Source organism: Toxotes jaculatrix, chromosome 6 (assembly GCF_017976425.1).
Source record: "Toxotes jaculatrix isolate fToxJac2 chromosome 6, fToxJac2.pri, whole genome shotgun sequence".
Lineage (NCBI taxonomy): Eukaryota > Metazoa > Chordata > Actinopteri > Toxotidae > Toxotes > Toxotes jaculatrix.
The window spans coordinates 16,048,067-16,073,714 of NC_054399.1; the positions used below are offsets into that span (position 1 = coordinate 16,048,067).

At 39.5% G+C, this 25,648-nt stretch overlaps 1 protein-coding gene across 4 annotated transcripts in view; it reads right to left on the reverse strand.

Moving 5' to 3' along the window:
- Positions 1 to 24,541, reverse strand: part of LOC121183709 (cAMP-specific 3',5'-cyclic phosphodiesterase 4D-like) — a 98,876-nt gene extending 74,335 nt beyond the window's left edge. For 3 of the 4 annotated variants that reach the window (XR_005894224.1, XM_041040891.1, XM_041040889.1), the window contains exons 1-3: positions 24,398 to 24,541; positions 17,802 to 17,852; positions 10,748 to 10,950 (exon numbers count right to left, since the gene is read on the reverse strand). Coding sequence is in view for 3 of the 4 variants with exons in the window: in XM_041040891.1 (XP_040896825.1) it covers positions 10,748 to 10,950; positions 17,802 to 17,816 (218 nt within the window). In the remaining variant the exon portion in view is untranslated. Of the gene's footprint in view, positions 1 to 7,331; positions 7,535 to 10,747; positions 10,951 to 17,801; positions 17,853 to 24,397 lie in introns of those variants that run through there. The other variant, XM_041040893.1, reaches the window with a different exon arrangement.
- Positions 24,542 to 25,648: the final 1,107 nt, after the last annotated feature.

The following is a 25,648-nucleotide window of genomic DNA, read 5'->3' on the forward strand; positions in this document are numbered from 1 at the left end:
AAAAAAAATTAAACTCAAAATCATCATCAACAATAATCATCTCCTAAGGTTCTGTTCAAGTGAAACCACAAACTAAAATCCTGAGTTACTCGATTTCTATGGTAGCTTGTGTCATAATATTTTTATTTTCAGTGAATCATCTACCGAAGAACCACTTTTTCCAAAAACCTTACCAAAACGGCCACAAAAAAAAAAAAACTTAATAAAATACAGTATTCTAGCAGTTTCGGTTTCCTTTTATACAACCATTGTCGTTCCTTGAAAAGGATTGAAGAAAAACGCCCCACAACACAATGGCTTTGGTCTGAGAATACAACTTAAAGATGTGGAAACTGAACAAGCAGAAACCATCAACAGCCTTTAATTTCACTGGAAAATCGTGCTCCCCTGCAGAGGTTGTAGTGGCATAAATGTTGTCTGTTAAATAATGAAACTTGATAAAAGAAACATCCACGCGCAGGTCAGCTCATGCAGCTATATGTATTAAACACTACAGCAGTACCTTTCACTAATCCTCCCTCAGCGAGGGAGTCTTTTGTTAACATGAGATTGGTTAGATAACATTCAGTTTTCCTGTCTCGATAGCTGCCTCCCGCCCTCCTTCTCTCATAATAACCTTGTGGGGAACCCTTTATGCCATTACCGCTGAAAAACACACGGACTCCATAGCAACGGGTGCAATTTTTCACCAGCCCGACGTAAGGAGTGCTTTCGAAACTGTTTCCTGTTTCAAGTTGACCACTGGTCGAGATCACAGTCTCCTTTCTCAGTACTCATGGCCTGGGAGCGCAGCCACTTGGAATGCAGGAACACACTACAGACCTAATAGCACGACAATGTCCTGAAAGCGTAAGGCCACTGGTGCCTTTAACAGCCAACATGAGTCCCTCAGCTGCGACATGTGTTGCTGAAGTGTCGTTGAGCAAAACACCGAGCCTCTACTCGTTAATTCATTGTGGTTCAGCAGGAGAGCAGCCTTCAGCTCGTCCTCACACTCGAAAAACTATTCATTTGTAGCGTGCATCTGCACAGTTGGCCTCACCAGTGTGTTCGGTGACATTTATAAGCTTGTCAGCTTTCCCCAGGTGACACATATATCATATTAACATGCAGAAATGGATGCAGATAAACTGAAGTGGAAATTAGCATTAGGAGCATTTATATTCTGCTAAGGAAAGAAAGTCGAGTATGAACCTTGACATCATTGAGTGAAGAGCTTTGCTATGTCTAATCTATATCTTGGCAGAGGGGGAGGGAATCTGCTGCAGTATACAAAGACAGAAGAAGCCTTTGGGATGAGAGAACCTTCAGGAACCTCGAACAGGTCCAGTGACCTTCATATAGGACTTAGGGATACCATGATCTGGATGACTGAGAGTTGCCACTGATATATAAAAGGAAGATTAACATGACACTGCAGTTATAGCTCTTTCAAAACACACGGTCAAAATGAAACAACACCACACAAAAGCACTGCCATTTTTAAAATATGGCTTTTCATTTTCGATTCAACTGTCAGTTATTTTTATGATTAATCGTGTAGTCTATGAAAAGTTGAAAAAAAAAAATAGTCAACAGACCGATCCCACCCAGACGTGACATCTTCACTTGTCTTGTTTTGTTCAACCGAAAGTCCAAATACCCATGCATCATACATGATAAAGAAAAGCAGGAGATTTTAAAGGCGACTGAGTAACATTTAGCACAGTTTCCCTGTTTGCTGAAAAATGAAATGTATGGTTAATCAATGCTGATTATTTTCCACTTGATCAACTAATCAATTAAGTGGCTCATTGTTTCAGCTGCTGATTATTTTCTTTATTAATCATTTTCTCAAATATAAAATGTCAGAAAACAATGAAAAATACAGATTTTAATTTTCCATTGCCCATGGTTACATTTAAATGTGTGTATAGCCGTTGGAGAAGCTGGAACCTGCAAATATTTGGTATATTTAGCAACTATTTAAAAAATTTAAACAGTTGCTGATTAACTTTCTGTCAATATTTTATTTTATGGGTCCCTCAGACTGATGAAAGCCACAAAGGGACAATATGATAGCAAGTACCAGTCTAATGTCATTATTTCCAATGTAGGGAGTGACAGCAAACTAAAGATAGAAGTGTTATAGTTTAAATGTCTTGGCCATAAATATCATAGCACACAATATCATCTATTCTATTATTCCTCACAAATTAAAGATCCTGTAGTCCACAGACTCATTTTACAAAACATCTTTTTAAATTCTAATTTTATTTTTGAAATTTAAGATGCAATGATACAAAACGGAGGTGACTTCATAACCATTTATGTTTTAGATTGGGTCTTAGATATATTTTCAACCCACCTGAATTGCGGATGATTTATATTTAACAGCAATGTGAGTCATCTGGAATGAGACACAATCAGACGCATTCTGGGACAAATAAGGAAAGACGTATTCAGAGAAGAATAAACAGTGCCAGTGGTGTTGTCGTCGGTGGCCATGAAACTGACTGACTCACTGCTTTTACTGCTACCTACAGCTCAACCGGTGCGCATCTCCACTGTCATTGTACGATGCTGGGTAGCCAGTGCAGATGCCATTCACTTCAGCAGGACTCTAGATAGAGTGTCAGGAAGGACCTGATGTGATAGAATCAAAGCAGCGAGCCGACACTGAGGGTGAAGGCAAGCCTTGGCTGGGAGTTCAATACCAACTCTACAGAGGCTGATGTCAGTGAACTCAGACCATCCATGTGTATTTGTTTTTCTATTTATAATTTGTTTATACACACACACACACACACACACACACACACACACACACACATACACACACACACCTACACACACACTGTATCACTGCCAGATTCTCATTTTCTGTCAGAACATGTAAATTCTTCTCTTTTATTATGGTTTTCATGCATTTTGTTGATGAAATAAAACATATCCAGCTGATGTGGCTGCACCAATGAGTCAGATTAAAATTCCTTTTTTACAGTGATTTTCATCTTGAATTTTTATCATCATTATTTGGGAAAATCTCTGTCTCACCCATGCAGCTTGCATCTTTTTATTTTTAATCTGTAATTACACTCTAAATGGCAAATGCTGAAGTTTTCATTCTGTCTCTACCTTCTCATCTTTACCTCATCATGATGAGTAAAGTGGGTTTAAGCTGTGTTCGCATTTCAGACCTTAATGCTCCATTTAAATGTGACAGCTCATATCTAACCTTTTTTTTTTATCTCAAATCTTAACCTCAACCCTGAAGCGACCTACATGCATAAATCTAAAGCAACAAAAATGCTTCGTGTATGATGTGTATGCAACTACCAAAGAAAAATAAACTTTGTACTGAGACACGTTCACTCACAAACATTAATGAAATAGCAGTGCAAGCGTTCAATCATACAACAATTCACTGCTGGGGGCTGATGACAATTGTTCAGCTGTTGAGGGTGAGATGTGAAAAAAGAGCCAAGAGCATAGATGTCACCGTATCAGCAACCACTCCTGACACTTCTGTGCAGAGATACACTGTGTTTGCGCAGAAGAGCCAAATGCAGAGTGCGACAAAAGCAAAACTTGAATCTAATCTGATTCTAATTGTTCTCATTGTAGCCACATGAAATGGAAATGTATCAGATCCCCAAGGTACGTTATAAACACACACACACTGTTATGCAGGTTTATATTGTTTAAGTCGTTCTATCTTGTTAAAGATGTAACCTATGCACACTCATACTAACCTCAATCTGGATGATCAGATATAATAAAATGCATGAAATCTGTAAAAAGACCAAAATATACTGAAGATCTGCCAAAGCAGAGGCAGATGGTAAACACACACTGGAAAACAACATCCACTTACACAAAAAAATATCTAAATGGAAATGAACTTGCACTTGCAGATCCAAGCAGGAAATGCAGACAAGAATGACAGTACATATCAAAATAGAATGTCAAGAATTACCCTGATTGTAAACATAATCCAGGTCCATCGAAAGTACATCAATATACAAACCAAATACTGTGCAAGATACATTGCATAATCTATGGGTAACTGGTATCAAAGCTAAATAAACGGTCTTCTCCAGTGTGAAAGAAAAGTGAAACATTTCTTTGGTGATTATCTTCTCACTGCACTATCAAGGGACAAAAACAAGATTCTGAGGTGAGACGAGCCATGGCATTGCTGGCTGACAGCAAGCATCATCTGGAGAGCCAGGCTGAAGCGACAGCGGTTTTCATGCCTGTCCAACTCTGCTGCAGCCAATCACAACGATGGATATTGTCTTTTAATTTTCTCTTTCTTTTTTGAAGGAAACACATAGACGAGGTTCAAATGCAGAAGGTCGCAGTTTGTCGCTGACATATTGTACTGTAGGACACAAAAACATCATGGTGCAACGTGAGGATGAGCAGTGTTTCCCTAGATCCTTGTTGAATTAGAGTTTAAACGACAATAGCGCTAAATCTCTACACAGAAAGCTGGCTAATAATGTCCCACAAAATTACTTTACACAAAACTCAAGTTGATAAAATACATCTTTCACCAAGGTACTCTCAAAGAACGTCAGCTTTGACAACCAAAAAATTATACCCAAGTTGTAACCAAGAAATAACACACAAAAGAGGTGAGGCACAAACACAGGCCATCAATCTAACCCCTGGCAGTGTTTGGGTATGAACGAGTGAAGAATGACACACTGAAACAGGAGGGGAATTAGAGCCCTTCATCAGCCTGATCGATGAGGTTTGCAGAGCAGTTCACTGTTAGCTACACCATCACTCACATCTCCTCCATCATCCCTCAAAGTACAAGGAGCACAGCACAAGGCCCAGGTAGGCGGCCTCTGCAGGAGACACCCACTCAGTCTCAGAGTGTTATTTCATGGGTTTTTTAATCCAAAACACCTTGCAGCACAGTACCATGATTATAAATTACAGCCTTCTTTGCTTAGTTACACAACGGGACACTGATTAATTTCGACAATTAAGGGAATTAATTATTCTGTAATTGCATGTTTTCTGAACTTTCAGTAACAGGTACCCACACGAAATTGCATGATTTGTATTTTTCAAGAAGAACTGTGTGAAGGTGAGAAAAATTGAAAAAAAATGATCTCTCATAAAGCCTTCTGCCATGTCGACAAATCACATTCAGTGATGAAATGTTCCCAAGGATACAGGTTACTGAGAGCAATTTATGCACAATTTCCTAAACAGGCACCACCATCTCAGCGCTTTTCAATGTCCACAGAGGGCTAATTGGTGCGTGGGCAAACTGACTAGGATGACAGGCCCCCAAGAAGTCACTGGAAATCAGGATCTGGCTCGGTAGGCAAATTGATATGGGTCCATCAGTGGGGTGGTGCTGGATTTCAGGTTCATTTCATGGCCACAGATGTTAGGGCAACAGGAGTGAAGTCACTGAGGCAGGTGATCTTTGAGGACTGTGGTACAGGAATGATGGTAGAGAGTGTGAAGCACCGCGGGACTGTACATTGGCTTAGAGAGGTGTTAAATATGGTGGAACATTACTCGGGCCAATTTTAGCTGAACAGTGGTTCAGCAAAGCAGGACTGATCCTGCCTGGCCCTGCTGCCTTCCTGATGTTCAGCTTCTTGAACACAGCTCTCACCTCACCCTCCTGGATTCAGAAGGGTGGCATTGGAGTGGGAGTAAGGAGGATGGTTGGTGGAATAGGTTTTTCAAACCCTGCATACATAAATAAATATTTTTTCTTGGAGGTTAGGGTTATCATCTGGAGGAGAGCAGGGGCATTTTTTTTTCAATCTTTATGTCTTGTCATGTCTTCAAGATTTTTCCATATATGAATGAAGCATCTTCAATTTAGTAGACGATGAAAAATGACATCTTGGATTTCATTTAGACGTTCATCGTAGCGGGGACACGCAGCAGCTTCTGACACACCAGAACACGCAGATAGAGAATATATAGTCTGTGTGGTTATGTTAACGTGTTTGATCTGACTTCACACCTTTTAAATACGTGTATTAAATAACGGATACCTCACCAGCTTCTGAGCGCTATCTGATGTCATTTTTATTCTACCCACTGTGAGCCATAAATAAAAAATTAAAAAAAATCAGAACTTTTTTGGTCCATAATATGTTGCATTTCCAGAAATCCATTTCAGAAAAACATAGGACAGAAAACTGGGCAGTTTTAAGATTTTCTAGCAGGTGTTGATGATTTTTAAAAACTCAATTTAGTGTCTCTATATCTTAATATAATGACATTCAGGGGAGCATTCAAAATCCTAATAATTGTACACACTGAGTTGACAGTTTAATAAAACAATCAACTTTATTCAACCTTATGGAGGATGCAGTTTATGGTGCTGTTGAACTGTATTGCAACAATCATGGGTTTCTATTTTTTGGTCCACATCATTCATATCAGTGAGGGTAGGCTAAATAACAAAAACACCTTTCTGTATAACACAATAGAGTTCAACAGCACCACAAACTGCAGCCTCCGAAGTCATTACACAGTCGAATCAACACCTCTGTAAAACAGTTTCAATAAAAAACATTAGAATCTTCATGAACGTAGGATTGTGTGACTGTTTAGACTGAATTAGTTTTAGGTAGATGTACTCAATAAACTTCAGACTGGGTGTATGGCTCAGTTGTTACAGTCTATCTAGTAATTAAGTAAAATATTAGCAGTCAGTGCTTCCTCTGACATTCATTGTCTATTTATAGGGTTTTGGTAGCAAGCAACAAAGAGGAAGCAACAAAGAGGAAGAAGGCAGCAAGACTGATTACCCAGCCAACATCTTGTATCTATGAAAATAACATCATGCAGATAGTCATTAATCATTGCTCCACTATGTCTCCTGGAAATTAGTGGCTCCTGAGAAAGGCATATATGGAGGAGGTAGATTGCAGAGATTTGGTGGCAAACTACACAGTTTTATGTGTGGACATTTCACAGCCCTGAGTAAAAGAAAACTCCTGTGGTGTGTATTATACTATTGTAGTTTATGGCTTATGATTAAGCAGACTTATTAAATACTGTATATCTTTTCAGTCCTGTCAGACTTTTGCCATACCTTGAGCTCAATTTATAGATTCATCTCATCACTAAATGAAAACTAAACTGCAGTCAGGTACATTTCCTAGTTCATCAGTTATTGCCATAACGTCCTCTTAGTCATCAGTCATTGCTCAGGTTGGTCCGCTGAGTCTGTTAACAGCTCAAGTTTTGGACTTTTTTTCTTTATACCAGAAGCTTTAGAGACGCCACTTGCAGTAGACAACGAAGCCGATTTAATCTGTGTTGAGTTTAGATACTTCAGAGGAGAAATGTGTTACCGTTTCAGCGACGAGGGCCAGGACATGCGGGGTTTCTTCAGCCCGGGTCGCAGCTTCTCCAGGGTCCGGTTGCGGCACAGGTAGCGCTCGGTGTCCGAGTTGAAGCGCTGTTTGATCCGTATGTGAGTCCTGGGCTGCCGCCACAGATGTTTGGGCGGCTTGGCGAGCCCGGCACCTTCTCTGCTCAGCGTGGCACACTCCATTTTCTACTTATTTTCTAGTTTTGAATTGAAACGGTTGACGAAGAGGCAAAAGTGGAAGCGTGGAGAGTCTGAAGAGGAAACCCTGCGCTTCACTCCGTGAAAGGACAGAGCGGCATGTTGGTGCGCTGCTGTCCAGGAGCCGGAGTGCTGAAACGACTCTCAGCCTCTCAATACCACTTCTCCCTCTCTCTATCTCTCCTCCTTCGCGCGCGCACACACACACACACACACACACACACACACACACACACACACACACACACACACACACACACACTCTCTCTCTCTCTCTCTCTCCTCCCCTTCCCTTTGCTCTGTTTATCTCTCCTCTAATTGCTCTCTCTGTCTCATCCCTCGCTCTCCATCTTCACCTTTGACTGTGCGCCTCTCTCTCTGTTTTCCTCCCGCTGTCTCCATCTGTCTCCCTCTTCATGGTCAAACTGTCAGTCATCGGCATTAAACAAAACGACGCAATGCATTTCATTTCGGGGTCGTGTTCGTTGTCTTCACTGTCTGGTACAGCAGTGCTTGGCTAATCTTCAGTGTCATTTATCCAACCAACATGATAAATATTCACTGATTCCAGTCTCTCAAATATGAGGAGAGTTTCCGTTTTATTCGACTCTAACTTGCGTGTCTTTGGGTTTTTGGGAAGTTGATTGGACAAACTGAGGAAGTTGCAGGCATCACCTAACAGCTAAGGACCTTTTCCCACAGTTTTCAGACGATTCGGTTCAATTTAATGTTTATTCAGCAGGATAAATCACTCAGTATATAATACTCAGTATACAATACTGCTTTCCAGAGGTTTCAGGCATGGACGGATTAAGAGATAATAGGCCCATGAACAAGACCTCAAGACTTAAAGCTGTTGTTTTGTTTCTCTTTGTAGTCATTTGGAGTATTTTTGTAGTTGTTTTGAATATTTGCTTTCAGTCTCTTTGTTGAGTGTCTTTGTAGTCATGTTGTGTCTTTTTGCAGTTATCTGATTTGGTTTTGCTCTATCCCATGGGACCTCTGACACTTTGGGCCTGTGGCCCGGTGCCTGGCAGGCCCATTCAGTGATCCATCCATTAGTTCAGGGTAAATATACTAAACACAAACAATAAAACAATTTATCAAACAATAGTAACAGTCTGCACAGTCTGATGGTGATCATGTGTACCAGTGCCCAGATCTCCATTTATAGTTTTCTAGTTTATTCCCTTGGCCTGCTGAATTGATTTCAGACAGTGGCACCATGTAACACAGAAGGCTACTCTTAAATGCTGCATTCGTGACTACAGGGCTGTGGATCCCAAAAGTCACACTGACCTTGTGTGCCCATTAGTGTCTGATAATGGAGGCCATTTCAACATTTCCGTCATGCAGTGAAGAGCAATGACATTTTATAGACTATAGCTTGTTTAATCGTGAAAAGAGTCAGAAACAGATTGCTCAGCAGTGAAAGGAACTGTTGTTGCTGCCCTAATTGTAACATATGTGCATAAACTGTGATTTGTCTTATACTGAAATAAATACTGCTTTATTAGTATGACAGGAAAACAACACAGGCTGATTAAAATTACTCATTGTCACCAAATCCGCTTGTGTTTACCAACCTGAAGGAAAAATCTGGGCTACAGCTAACAAGCTGTTTTTATTCTGGAGAAAATATCATTATTATGTTATAGAGTTCACTCCTCTATCATTAATGTCTGGACAGCACACATGGATGGTGTCTCTAAATGTTTAATGCTGGTCAGTGTTTATGTCCAGAGAGAAAGAAAAGATGCAGTAATGTAGACGCTAAAGAGACAGAGGGAACACAGACACCCACGCGTGCACACACACATACATAAACACACACGCCTGTGACCTTACAGTGACAGGCTTCTTGCTGTTGGTGCAATTACCAGGCATTTTTTAAAGGGAAGAAGACTTTCATTATCACTTGAAACCACAAAACACATTCCACCCTTCTTCATGTGTGTGTCTGTGTGTGTCCAGAGCTGCTGCCTTCACTGTCACTCAAAAAGTTTCAGTTGATAAGACAGAAACCCTGCTGTTTCCTCGGTGTCCACCTGAACTGAACCAAATACTGAGATACAAGAAAGAGACTCAGAACTAATGAGCTGAGGTAACTCTACCTACTGACGTTTGAGAGGAAGAAAGAAAGAAGTGTAATTATTGGCTTTTCACTTGACTAATCAACCAAATATTCTGCCAAATGCGTCACTGTTGAGCTGGAGACACATCATTTGCCTTGGTGACACAGCTCAACAGATGCTCCAAATCACATCCAGAATAATACACACCATAACACCAAAGAATAATGACAACAACAAAAAATGTCCATGATGTCTCTGAAAAAATATGCCACAAGAACTTCAACAAGCAGTACTTTCCACTAAAGCATAATTCTCCAAAGATGGAGATAAACTTGTCACAAAATACTTCCATAGAAACCTCCACTGTAATGTGTTCAGCTCTCAAATAATGTGGGAGTGGTGCCACTATTATTAAAAAATCATAAGAACCAATGCACCAGTTTATAAAAAAAATACAAAAACAATGATGCAAAGCAGCTTTCTTTAAAAAAAAAACAAAATCAGCCAACTGTCCAGATCAATTTGAAGAAAAAAAGACTTCGAACCTCCTTTTTAAAACACGTCTTCCAAACACTATTTACAGCACTGCATGACACACTATTAAAAAAAGATACCAACACATCCGTCTCTCACCTACCAACCCACACACATACATTAAACACCATCAAAGCAGAACATTAATAGTCCTTATTATTGACAGATAAGTTAAGTCCCCATCCAGCTACAAACAGCCACATCAAGACATCACAACCTGTTACGCCTTGTGAGCCATGTGGTCAAATTGGCCTGTCCAAACAAAATATTCAACACTTTTTTCTTTTGTCCACACATGGAACAAGTACAGGGACCACAGTATGTACAGGGCCTTAGATATGCCAATCTTCCCAAGGACAGCAGACAGCAAAGACAGGAAAGATAACCACGCACAATTACACCAACCCCCCACATCACGATCAAGTTTTGCTAAAAAAACATTTGTTGCCAGGATCCTATGTAACACCCTCCACTGAGGACCTCTTGACCTCCTGGGAAGAAAGAGCTTATACAGCACTCGAAGAAAGAAATAAAGGATGAGAGAGAACAAAAGAAAAAGGAAAGAAAGACGTGTATACGTGCCACTGACCGGTGCTCATCATGGCTGGCCAATGCCCTGGTGTACAACACTTCTAGTTGTTCCAGCGGTAGGCCGTATGCAGCAGACAGCCGTCGAGTGTCATATGGGTGCTCCTGGCAGGAGTGTCGTCTCCACAGAGGAGGCAGCAGCAGAGGGCCAGAGAAACGGCGCCGCACAACTTGGTGGACCACAGGGAGAGAGTCCCGACGACCCTGTACCGTGAGAGAAGTGGAGGAAGAATGTGAGTGTCCAGAACTGCAGTGTTGTCTATGTATAAGACAGAGAGAGAGAGATTTTTTTTATTTCCTGTAAGGCTGCAACAATAACAGCAGTTCTACAATAAATCCTACCTTCCTGAAGGTTATAATATCCTGTTTTTGTCTAAACTGTTTTACAGAAGTGGTGATTCATCTTTATGGTCATTTAGGAGGCTGTAGTTTGTTTGCAGTGTTGTTTGATTGTATTGTATTGTATTATATTGGGAGGTCTTTCTGATACTTTGCCCAACTGATTTATATTAATGAGGGTAAACTAAATATTAGAAACAACACAAACAATTAAATTAATTTCCAATGTAACAGAAAAGATTTTTTTGCTTCTTTGTTGCTTGACCGATCTTGCACAATGTACTGTATATGACCTGAACATTTTACAGCTTACTGTATGTCATTATAGATATGTTGCATGTGACTGCCACCAAGTAAATTGTGCACATAAATGAAGAGAACAATAACACAAATTACTCAAAGCTCCATAAATAAAACATCAGACGACACTTAAATGTGCTGAATTCAGAAATATCATCTAATCAGTTGCAATTACCATATGTTTACAAAACATCACTGTTGATGCATGATTATATTATACAAACATACATAATTTAATAGTCCTGCCATAATAAACTAAATGCTGGAATTATTTTGCTGTCTCAGTTGGATAAGAGTTCAACAAATAACTTGGCAATTAATAATGAATCAACCTGTATTAGTCCCTCATATGCCTGATCTGCCCTGTGGGTATTGCAAGCGTAGCACAAACACTTTTCACATGTGACACTAAGTAAGTTGTTTGTTTGTCTTCTTTGCTGGGCATTAAAGTAGCTTTTTTGTGTATGTTCTTACAAATTGTCTATCTGACAAACAACAGTATGGCAAATCTAGCATGTGAGTCTGTGTGTGTGTGTGTGTGTGTGTGTATAAACAGCACATAACCAAGATGACTTCTCCCCATTAAAAAGCGTGAAATGAGATTTAAGCAGCCAAGAAAACACATAAACCCTAAAAATCCATGTCCATTTTGGCCGAGGCCCCGGCAGCTCAGACAGTTTCGTTGTAATTTGTGCTTCAGCAGAGTTTAAGGAGTCATCACCCGGTGGTTCAGTGAGAACTGATGGATATTGATCTTCTATCCTAGAACCTGCAACAGCAACTCTCATTTTCCTGACTGGTGCTGTCAAGCATCAAAAACCAAACATGACTGACAGGAGTGCCATCTAGATCTACCACCATCTCAGACAGTTGTTGTCTCCGGTGCTATTGGACATCGAGACGACTTTTTCCTGTGGATCTAAAGATTTTGAGAGATTTGTTTTTCTCCACCTGTTGCACCTTTGGTTATTTTCTCAATAGTCAATATAAACAAAGGCTTTTGACATATGTATTGCATAAAAAGCTCCACAAACTTGAACAGATGAAAACACCCAAAGAGATTCGATACTGTTTAAATATGGGAACAATGGTGCATCTTTTCAGACTGTCTTGTCTTGAAGACATTCATAGTATTGTACACTGTCTACTAAGATTTTACTGTCCAAGAATCTAACCTCAGTTCAGCAGGATTTATACAGAGTGGACCTTGAGTTAAGATTGTTTTGTCAGCTACTGTCTGTCGAAAATGAAGCTCAGTTTTGAGCCCAGATGGAGGAAAAAGTGCCAAGAATAATGGAAAGTTTGAACATCTACAGTTCCATCTGCTTCATCTCCTGAGGAAGGCTGCGAGATAAGGGCAAACACTCCAAAACAAATGGACCTTGAGTTGTGGCCAATAAATAACTTAATGTAAAGCTCAACCTCAAGCAAGTTAAGGAATGTGACATCTGTGTCCTTTTCTGTGACACCAGATTATATAATTCATTCCATACTTAATGGAATTCCATAATGTCACACAGAGATCAATTTAATTTTATATTAACCTTCTTGGGATGTGAAATGTGCTGATGAGTAGTGTAAATGGCCACAGAGAATTCACTTCCTATACCGCAGTGTGTTCACATGCACTCGAGAAACCACGTTACTCAGAGAAATCAGGTTTTGCAAACCCACGTGCAACCAGTCAGTAACATTTCTCACCGACCCCAACCTGATTTTGGAAGCATTACTTACTTTTTTGTGTGTGTTTGTGTGTCATAACAAGAATGTGGCTGAATTTAGCAAATAGTCAAATGTTCAGCAGTGGAAATTTAGATTTTTAGAGGTGACTCTGTGTTAGTTTCATCTGAATTTGGATGGAATTATTTTAAATACAAAGATGTATCGCTGCATGTTACAATCTTTTCCTTCTCCTAGCCAATCAGCTGTCATAACTCTGTTTTCCCTGTCTGAAGTCTTTGGATTTTTACATGTATACATGTGCAAGACAATTAGAAATTTGGTTACAAGCCTAGAGTAGACAAGATCTAGCTGAGGAAATCGGGTTTCTCTAACCCCCTGCCCCATTTACAGAAACTGGGTTTGTGGTTTACACGTTAAAAAAAAACAAAACAAAACAAAACAAAACAAAACTGGTTACTTTACATAATCAGGTTACACACTACCTGAAGGGTGTCAGCTCTTCTAGTCCATATGTTGTAGCGTCCTTAAGCAAGAAGCTGAACTTCAATTTGCAAGGTGAATGACAAATGGAAAACTGTAAAGCGAGTTGTCCATTAAGGTTGAAAGGTACTCTATAAGAGCCATTTATTTTAATTTTAACTGTTTATTGTGGCACAGAAATATCTTTGCTTAAGTTTTTTAGTGTCATTGACTAGAGTGATGTATGGCTATTGTGCCTAAAACCATTTTCTCTGTATTTTCCATTTTCTCAAACATTCATACTGATCTGACATTTTCCCTCCAAAATTGCCATTTTGAAGGTATGAAGGTATTATATTTTCACTTCGCAGGACAGTATAACTTCATTTACAGCAACACCCTTCTGGTTTGCTTCAACATGTTTTGTTTTGGTTTTTTTTGTTTTTTGTTTTTGTTTTTTGTTTTTTGAGGGGGGTGACACATTTTCCTTCAGCCAACCAGCAGCAGAGAGGAAGCAGCTGGCTGTATTATCACTTGGCCGATCTCCAGCCACGCCACACACAGGAAGTGAGAATGAGATGGAGGGAGTAAGGCTGGTGTGTGATCAGACGAGACGGCAGAGTCTCAGCAGGCCTCTGCCTCTGAAAACCGATGAGATGACGGCACTCGTCCTGGCCACACGTTTCTCCATTAATCAAGAGCACAGCGCTGTATTGGTGATTATGACTGACGCTCTCCCCTAAAGTGACTGTAATATTTTCAGTTCAGTGTGGTAGGACATAGTTGGACTCAAACCCCAAACCTAAACTGTATCTAGCTCAGTTCAATGCACCTGAATGTGTAATGTAACAATAGCATCGCTACAACACAGTTATGACTCAAACCTTGAACTATCCCATAGCAGCAATGCATTCTGGTCTACTTTTCTGCTCCCAGGGGTGTAAAACATAGTCTCTGTGCCTCTTCTATGACTGATTTTCCCCTGTATGATTACTGAGCACAGGTGTAGAATGGCAGTCCCATAAATAAGCCTTTCCTTTTTAATACTGAGGGACTATCAACTTTTTAGATCAGTCACTTGTAATTTACAAATTTGTAAGCGGTCAATGCATTTCACATTTCACAACGTAAAACATATTCTTCACTCCCAAAGCCTTTGGAGAGTGAACGTTTTTCTGTTTGGTCCACACTGAAATATCGTAAGATTTATTGAATTGACAGAAATGTAATTTTGAACAGGCATTCAAGGTCCCAGGAGGATAAAGCATGATACACTAAATGTTCATCTTCAAGACAAAATTTCCATTTGTCCCTTACATTGGTGACTGACTAGATCCTCACAGAAATAATGACATGCCTGTCAGCCTCAGCTGTACTCCGTGTTTGGAGCTAATTAGCAAATGTTAGCACGCTAATGTTACCGTGCTAATACACGGAACTAAGGTGTGTAACATTGCAAAAATCATACCTGTTTTGCAGTGCGCCATTGTGAGTATGTTAGCTGGCTGATGTTAGCATTTCCAGTGCCAGTGTGTACTGGAATCTCTGTTCTTATTATACAAATATAGTAGCTGCTGGAAGAATATGAATATAACATCTACAATTCTACATCACCGCTGTGCACACATATATCCCAGTACATTATAAATGTAAAACTAGCACACCAAATGATCCAAGTAGAACAATCCAACAGACTGTCTGCAATCTGTTGTAGAAAATACAGATTCAGTTTAGTCGTAGCTTCTCTAGCAAGTCCTAATTTTATTTCCATATTTATTTGTTGTCTTGGGTTTATGTATGTATGATGCTTTTACTCTCCTTTAATCTCCTGCCTTTTTTTCCCCATCTCTTTCCCTCTGTTTTTAGTTGATTAGTCTGTTTTGTAAATGTGTTGCCCTCAACTGCAGACAATCAAAGCTCTTATGTTCCAAAACAGATTTTTGCAGTTTAGCTCTGGAAACCCTCCACTGATCCACATCATTTTCTTGCAGATAAACACCTAAAATGTCTTTATAATTCAGCCTTTTGTGCTCAGAACACACAACTTAATAAGTGCCAGAGGCCATTTCGCCTCATCAGACGACCAGGTGACTTATGACATGCATGTTGTCTGATATCAAAGGGACTAATAGCAAAAGCCTGCCTGAACCACTCAATCCAGTTTTCTCAGACAGATTTTGGTCAACAGAAAAAGGAAAAAATCCAGTGAAGCTCCTGAAATGATCTCACTGTGAAGGGTTTCTTCGTTCCGTCAGAAGAAGCAGTGCAGATACTCCCAGTGTGTATCAGTGTGTGTGCTGTGTGCTAACAGTGGCAGCTCAGACATCTTGCTGCTCTAACCATAGTCCAACATACATCCAGAGTTTAAAGCAGCAGGTATCCCTCAGTCCACTGGGCTCCCATCTGCTCTACACAGCATGTACACACATGCACACTGTATTCTTATACATACAACACAGGTATGCATACGCTTACAGATAAAGACACTAAACATATACAGTGCATTATTGGTTTGTTGTTTTACTATATTCGTAGGGACCTGTCCATAGCTGCTTACGTTAACCTTAACCATCACAACTGAATGTCCAACCCCAACCCTTACCTTAACCCTAACCTAAACCTAAATAAACCTGAACCCTAAATCCTTCAAACCAAAATTTGTCACATGTGCACAGAGACAAGCTCTGGCTGTTAGCAGTTTGATGATGTAATCAGAGAAGATAGCATTTCATCGTTCCTTCATGAACTCGAGACAGCAATCAAAGGTGCAGCTGTTTTCCTAATTGGGAAATTTGAATATTAATTCATCACAATGGTGAGAGGAGTGAAGCTGGATGAACCTTCCCACTGCGTGTGATGTGTGATATGTGTAAGTGTATAACAGCAGTCAGCCAGAAGAACCCTGTTCCTCTGATACAAAGCTACAACACTCACCTGTATGTATAAAGACACCCAGGAGCACAAAGAGCGTGATTAGCATTACGCCATAAATAGAGCCAGTCTTCAATCAATCATGTCCTTCTCACCTCACCCTACCTCTCTGCGGGTGTGTGTGCCATGATTAACTCTGCAGGCAGACAAAAGCTGAATGTTTTCATGAACCCTGGAATTTTTCAAAGAGCTCTAAAAAAGTTACGTATATAGCAGCCAGGAAGTAAAGCTCTGGGGGTTTATGGTTATATCTGTCAGCTCAGTTTCTTAAACATGTCTGTGATGATAAATATGAGGGTGAGAACCAGAAAATACCAGTTAGGGAAAAGAGGGAAAAACACTTGCACTAGCTATACTTTCTCACAGTTTTTCAAGATACTTGGCAGGTAGGTAGTTCCAAACAACCAACCAGCCTTTGTCGCTTGGATTTCTGTCTACAAGAAACACTGTTATCAGGTCTTTGTCCACTAAAAGTATGACTTCAAAGCACTGGCTGATGCTTCACTGTGTAGGGTCAAAGCTTGTGCTTTTATACATTGGAAGTAATTTGGAAAATGCTTCAGAGAATCATAGCTGTCAAAGAACATCCATGTGCAATATACTGTCTGAACAGTTAGTACTATTAGAAGTTATTACCTTCCTACTAATAAATTACACTGCTAATAAAAAAAAGAATATTGAGTTCAATTAGCATTTAATTTGTAGAGTTATGGATTTTATAGTGAACATATTAAACAATGTCATTATCCTAGCATGACCTGTTTGTGGGCAGACCTGTTGGTAACTTGCCAGAATGCACTACTGTAACTTTTGGACCTTCTATGGTAAGATTTTATAAGATTCATAATCACCAATAAGCCCTTGAAAATGCAACTGCATTTACCACATCTAACTGACAAATTTACCAAAACAGTCTATGAAGAAAGCTCACCCTTCTGCGTAAAAAGAATAATTAGAAGGCATTTTAAATTACTTTTGGCTTTTCAACAAACCACAACTGATACAACTCTGTTTATGTTTGTGTGTGTGTGTCTCCCTCATGTCTTTATTAACTGTGAACAAAGCCCTGAAGTAAAGATAAAACTTTTACAGCTGCGAGGTTACCCAAGTCCAAACCCAGTCATCATCTGACGGAGAGACACGACGTGACGCACAGCTGCAGAGTCACACTGAGGTTTGCATCTTATGTACTTATCACTTAAGTAAACTACAGACTTGATAAGGTAGGTAGGAGGGGTGTGTGCGTGTGTGTGTGTGTGTATGTGTGTGTGTGTGTGTGTGTGTGTGTGTGTGTATGTGTGTGTGTGTGTGTGTGTTAGAAGGGGAGAATGAATATTATTTACCTCAAGCCGAGACATTGATGATGCGTAGTAGTTGCAGCAGAAAAACAGCAACTGAAACAAAGATAAAACACCAAAGGGAGGTGGTTTTAAATAACATTCATCACTTAGTAATTGTTTTGTCATAAGACAGTACTATGAACTGATCAGTTTTTAAGGCAAATAAAAGAGACTGGTATTGGCTCAAAGGATGAGATTAAATGAAACTTTCTGTTTTTACTCCCTGACAAATTTAACCATCCATCTCTTCACTATCTGCACAGATTTCTGGTATTCAAAGCCATTTTAAATATCAACAAAACATTAAAGGCACAGTTAGCAATTCTAATCCAATACAATTTGTGTGTGTGCTGAACAAAGCGAAAGTCCTATGGTCCTCTCTTCTGTCACTGTAGTTTTGTAAAAAATCAATCAATCTAAACAATTAACTCATTACTTTTTACTCTGTTGTGTTTTGGATGCTGTGTTTGTGTGTATGTCATTTGTTTGATGATGTTATATATTACAATGTTTGCTTTGCTTCAGCTATGAGAAAGAGCATCTGCTTCCACACCAGATAAGATGCTCTGGATTCCGCCATTGTGTCGTTGCCTTGGCAATGCACATCCATTAATTTGAAAGGTGGCGCTTATTAAGGAGGATTGAAGGGAGTGGTGTATTTGTTTAGCTGTTAAGTTCAAATATCAACAGTCTTTCTCCAGTCTTCCTTTAATGACTCGGACTCCTCTATAAAGTATTCGTATGACTCATCACCACCTGGCATTGCCATGTGCTGAGTGATAGAGGATGGATCTATGGGCATGCCAGAGGCACCACAAAGGATAACAGGCTTTTCTCTTTGGACGGACAAGAACATGATAAAGCACTTTTGTCACTTTGATGAACTGATTTGTTTGTTTTCAAGTCACGCGCACAGAGAGCTCATCCCACACGGGCTCATAAGATGCAGCGGTAGAACAAAATTTAATAAAATGGAAAAATTACTACACAAACTCAACAGCATGGACAATGTGTGCTGCCTCTTCTTTCAAGCCAAATCAAATTAGGAGATATGGACATTTTTTCACACTTCCAATGAGGGATTATAACTCATAAAATGGCAAATAGACTACTCTTATATATGCTTTTTCACCTGAGATCACACAAAGACATTGAGGTCATGTTGTCTGTATCTTTTCTGAAAATGTATGTATTTTAGCATCCTGAGGGGAGTTTACATTCAACATTGTGAATATTTTAGAGGCTAATTTGAACATTTTTAAAACCCAATAAATACAATTTAGACTATTTATTGTTCCAATATTCCTGGCACTGAGCAGAGTCAATAAAGTAAAAATCAGTGGAATGCTCCTTTGATGGGCAATTCTCTTCTTCCTCTGCCAGTATTCTTACTGTGCTGATATATTAAGACTTTGTTGGATATTTCTGTTCTGTCTCAAACTTTCATTAGATTATCCTACTCTGTAGTCCAAATCTTTGTTTCTGTCAGTTAACATTCTACTGTACCTCCAGGGGACAAGATGAGAGGAGCTGAACCTGAGATTTGTGTATGAGGACTCAGTTTCATCAGTTTGATCTGTTGTAATTCCTGCTATTAGTCAGCAGGAGTCAATGAAGGTCATGTATTAAACTTCCCTGTAGGCCATAATAGTCTATTCAATCTACCAATTTTTTTTTTTTGCACAAACATAATAAAACCCAACTTTTACAACAAACTTTTTATTCATATTTACTATCCAAAACTCTCAACCTAAGATGGAGGGTGAATCTATGAAAATACTTGAAAATATAAGACAATGTTATGTCCATAGCTTTGGCAGAGCAGATGCTATAATAGCTATGAGTCTCGTCTGCTATAGAGAGCAGACAGAGGTATGGTGAATTTGAAAATGCATCATTGTTCATTTTGTAAACATAACACAGAACCATAGTTGCTCAATTTATCCAAAATTGATCTAGAATCCAAAAGTGAATTGGTTTAAGCTGCAAACTGTGTCATTACTTGGTTTCAACTTGGTTTTCTCAAAATCATAATCTTTGGCTTCCATCTATAACAGAATTTCAACCTCTGTGAGTGGATGTTTCTGGTCAGCTTTTTCCCCAACGTTTTTATGGACTGATGATTAAACCAAGAGAATTTCATGCATATCCAAGCCCTGAAAAAGGCCTCAACTGTGAGTCATGTAACACTGTCTATGAGAAAAATGAATGGGACTTTTACTTACAGAACCTGAGGGACCCAAAATAGTTCCTCCTACTTATAACAAGTCATAATGTCTGCTGTGAAAAAGGCCTATTAATGAAATACCGAAGGTACAGGATTATGCAGCCTTGACAGAGGTATACACACTCTAAGAACTTTCTAGTTGCATCTACAGTATATGAATCCTTCCTTCCTTGAAACTCACTGTATTCTTTATTTCTTTTGCCCTCCAAGACAAAAATAACGTCTGTCTTTCATGCTTTCTAGTGTGCTTGGAAACCCTCTGCCTCCTGATATGCTCCACTACAGCCTGCCAGCTTTTTTTTGATCACAGCTCTTCCTGGCTTCAAGATGCTTTTTGACAGTGTCAGCTTCAGTGGAGCAACAATACTGAAATTGCAGAAATTTTGGTCAATTTTTTTAAGACAGCCTATCATTTCTCACAATGATGACAGCCTTCCTTCTCTCTGGTGTGAGCTGACATTTAGGATGACAATTTTTTTGTCAACTTTCTCATGTTCAGCCAAAGGAATCAATCTTCCTAGAGACCTTATTTATCATAGAGAACATTCTCACTTGTCTCATGTAAGTAACAATTTTAAAAGTGGCTACTTTCTGTTTAGTCGTACCAGGACTTCGGCTCCCCGACACACCTAAATGGAATGAGGCCATAATAGTTAATAGTTTAACGTGTGCAATGACAATTTATAAAGTCAGCTGTGAGGAAGGTCTCTTTAGGCGTCTAATTGGCGAGCCCTCAGATTCTAATGACTGTCTAATTTGTACTTCATTAAAGGCAGGAGCATTAGGAAGGTCAACCACTTAAGCCTTCACAATAAAACATGCAAACTGTACTCCCATCAACTGTAAGAGAAATATACATGATGCAGTCTTTGTGGGGTTTTTTTCAATTAACTACTTTTTAGAGCAGTGACAGTCAATTTAATTCTCTAATTTAACCATTTTCAAAGCACTGACTGGCAGCAGGCTATATTTTATGGTGCAGCCATCTCATGCTGTGCAAGTGTGTGTGTGTGTGTGTGTGTGTGTGTGTGTGTGTGTGTGTGTGTGTGTGTGTGTGTGTGTGTGTGTGTGTGTGTGTGTGTGAGTGTGTGAGTGTGTGTGTGTATGTGTGTGTGTGTGTGTGTGTAGTAGTAGTAGTATCAGTTGAACCCTCTCCTCTGCCCTGGCACAGAAGAGTCTGTAATGATTAACTATCTCAGCAGCGGTGTCCTTGTCTTGAATTCAACAATCAACCATCATAAAGTGAACACCCAAGGCGTCTTGTGATGCTGTCCTTGTGGTGACGCACAGCAGATAGAAGATAGGCTTGTTAAAACCAAAGCTGATAAGGCCCTGCAAAGAGCATGAGCAACGTTCAAGAGCTTCACTGTGAAACGGGAGAAAAAGCATGATTCACACCCCACCCTCAGCCCACACACACTCACACATGCACGCCCACACTCTCTATGAATTGTTACTATGATCACTGTAGATATGTCTTGCCTCCACAGTCTTTTTAATAGAATATTAAAGCAATCGTTTGATATCTTTGGAAATATGCTTATTCATTTTCTTAAGTTAAATGAGAAGTCTTGTTATTGACTTGAAGTTGCCAGTCAACTGGCAAAGACTTCAAAAAGTGACTGCTCCTGGCTAAAAAGTAGCCTGGTACATAACTCCACATAAGACCACAACTTGCTGTTTTCACATGTTGGTTTATGTATGCATTAAGCAAACAAGATTTAACTTGCTTAACTAACTTCATACTCATCATTCAGATTGGCGAGTGGCGAGTTCTCAAATGTTGAACGATTTCACATTTAACATCACCTTATTCATTTATGTCTCTTTTATTCTTGACTTTGTTTCTGAACTTTAATTTTTAACTTTTTTTTTTACATATACATGTTTTAATTTCTGCTGTTTTGCACATACAAGTTCTACATTTTGACAATAATTTCTGTTGAATTTGATTTAAATGTGTGTCGAGTACTGAAAAAACTAATTTCACTGTATTTTACGTTCACATTCAAATAGTTTTAGGACTATGGAGAAAGATGTTTGACCAATACTGTGGCCAAATATCTTTGTATTTAACATCATCATTATACAGGAAGGAGCTTAGCTAAACCCACATGTTGGTTTCCAGCTCACACTGAGTAAGTACTTACTGAGAAGTCAAACTCATGCAAACAGAGGGTAATGTGCCTTGCACAAGTATACTTAGTAATCGCTGAGGTACTACAGTGACTCATAGTCATAATCGATCTACATATAGGTGTGTTTCTACTGTATTTCTGTGTTTTCTTTTCTGTTTGGCTCTCATTTCAGTCGGCTCTTCCTTCTGTTTTTGAGTTTCAGACCAGCAACTCTGCATTTGTAAGACAAGAAAAACTTCAAGTCTACCTTGTTTTCCCACCACCCCCAAACAAACACACACACACACACACACACACACACACAAAGATGCAATCTGAGTACTGCAAGGAATTTTTAAAAATTTTGTTTTTTTTCCAGAACCTCATCTTCTTCTCACCAGTGATTTCAGAGGAAGTGAAACGACAAATGGCATTTTTCTGTTAAATTACCAGTGAGTCATGCAGACAGACAAAAGCAGGTTTAGGCACTGGCTCTGCAAATGTTTGCAGATTAAACAGCCTCAGATTGTGATGGATGATAAGAAGAAGACATGGCTCAGTGCTGGAGCAGGACGCCATCTAATGGACACACACGGGACAGTCATGCCTGATCTTCTGTGTTTCTTGTTAAAGTGATGACACAGAAGGATTTCCAAAGTTTCCCACGGAACAGAAACTGATCTGACAGAAAGGGGTTTAACCCTGTGGAGACTAGTACAAACTCTGAGCAAAATTATGTAACTCTGCAGTATGTGTGGAGGAAAGCACAGCAAGTACTGTGAAAAACAGTTTTACACACCTCACTGGAGAAACTTTATAACTCCCATTGATGCATGGATGGATAGAGGCTGGAAATAATCACTACTGGCTTCAAAAAAAAAATGCTTCACAACTCAGAAATGACAAGAATACAGCAATGGCCCCTGAATACTTGAACTTGAACTGACTCGAATTGCTAACCCTTTTCTTTGGATATGTTGATTTTTCACTGGACATGTACTTTTCTTACTGTTCTGCCCATAAAAAGTAACAACAGTGAAATCAAACTCTTCTCTCTCTTTTTCATCTGTTGCTGATTCAGATCTACAGGCCGCCTGGGAAAACTGATTCAACAAATACTTTTGAGCAAAGCACTAAACAACGGCACTGAACCCTCCCAGATCCAGGCAGCAGCTTAAGGAAAACAATCTATTTTATGTGCTATTTAGCAGAAAAACCTAACAGCACAGTATAATTGAATAGAGTTGATATGTAAAACTTGAAAAAGACTAAACACAATCTCAGACGAGAGCTGAACTCAAAAGATCAAGTGCAGAGACAATGAGTAGTCGGGGAACCAAATTTGCTGATAAATACACTTTCCTTTTCACACTTTGCCATCAGATTATGAAAATATGTGTGTGAGAGACAGAGAAGTATAAAGAAAAGGAGATAAACCAATGAAACAGAAATGATTATAGATTAAATGAGATTATGTTCTAGTTAAATCCTTCCCCCTTCCCTTTAAGACACAAAAAGAAAGAAAAAGAGGGAAAGAAAGGGATTATACTGTGCCAAACTGTGGGAGAGGGTTTACAGAAACAGAATGAAGGAAGCAGATATGGAGGAAGGAAGGAGATAAAGACAGGAGGAGGGAACGCATAAATATTTTGGGGAAATACATTCCATGTCGGTTTGCTCATGAAGCTGCATTATTCCAGCACTTCAACAGAGACCACTGCTGCTTACATTACATGGAATACAATACAATGCAACTGCGACTGGAATCTACGGCTACTGATACTACTGAATACGCGCTGTACTGATCTCATGATAAACACAGAGGATATTATACAAATATCACAGCAGGGCAAGTCCATGTGGGAGTACTGTGATGATAAACAAATACTATGAAGAATTCCCATTAAAATATGTATTGGTTTTACAGGATTATCGTGGGAATATTAAAAGGAAACATACTTTAAAGGAACACAAACACACTAATAAACTGAATGTGTTTTATAGTGACAGGGTATTACGTTCATTAAGATAATACCAGTCAAAAATCAATGCTATCACAGGCAAGCTTTATGTCTCTATTTGAATGCAATAGGGTTAGCACAAGACTCCCATACAGAAATCAGTGATTTTTCTTTTCTGTCAATCCCTCAGCTTTCTAACATACTTTTTAATGGGAAACTTGTACATATTAAAGACATGAACTGCATTTGTGAGCGGGTGTGATGGTCCATTTTAAAGTCTCATGTGTCTCTCACCTAAGCGACCGGCCGCCTTCTCTCCCGTCTTTTCCTTGCAGGAAAATGCTGCTTAACGCGCCGGAGGTGTGTGTCAGGTAATGCTGCCGCAGTTATCGCCGTTTTCCATTTTTATTGCTTCAAGTTACTTAGTCTCTCAGGTAGACTTCAAACTCTGCACCATGCAGCGCTGCGTGCCCGGCCGTCACTGTGACGTCGACCAGCGGATCACATGACAGGAAATGTAGCTATGGGACGTAAACAACTTTACTACACTAACCACGAGGCATGCAGGGGCTGGGTTGTAGACTTTTACTGCTCACCACTGGCCTGCTGTTACAGCCAGAAGGTGTCATGGCGCCTCATGCTTTCCTAATCAGTTTGTTTGTTTATCTATCATTTATTTAGGTCACGCGGGCGTATCTATAGTGAGCCTGCTCATGCTTGTTTGTATCCTTGTTTTTCACCATTACTCATTCCCCTTGACCTTTTGTCCACTATTTATCTACACCTGCTCAATGATTCCCTTTAATATCTACGTGTCTTTGATCAGGTATAATTTTTTTAGTCTTTAAGCTCTGTTCTTCAGTACATTCAAATAGAAATAAAACATTGGATGCTAAATTAAAGTCTCAGCTTTCATTTGTGTTAGTTTATTATAAAAAGAACTTAGTAGGACATATAGCACTTTTAACACATAGTGCCTAAACTATAAGGGTTCATAAGTAATTGTTCAGAGTTGACTGTCATTTGCATTGAGGTGGAGTTGTTAATATGAGGAGTGAAGAGGTGACCATGCAAGTGAAGAAGATAATGAGGCTATATAAAAAAAAAATAAAAAATCTATCAGAGAGAGACAGAGGTTCTAAATAAGCAGGTGCACACAGGAAATCTAGTCGGTGGCCAGAGGAGGACAATTCTTTTCTCTTTCATTTGCATGGTAAGTCAAGAAAGCACTCTGGGATGTTGGTTGGTGTTTCCTTGTTAACAATCTAGCGCATTGTTTCAAAATGATATAAAGAGGAAAGTGTGGAGAACAAAAGGAACGGCTCATGACCCAAAGCCACCATCTGGCATGTACATCTGGCGTGTATGCCTGCCAGTGGAACTGGCAGTATGGCATTGATTGATGTTTTCACTGCTGACAGAATCAACGGGATGAATGCAGAGGTATGCAAGCTGAGTGATGGCCTGGGAAAGCATCACCAGGGAAGATGCAAAGTATCTGCTGATGTCTATGGGTCCACAAATATTTAAATAACGTTATCTGAG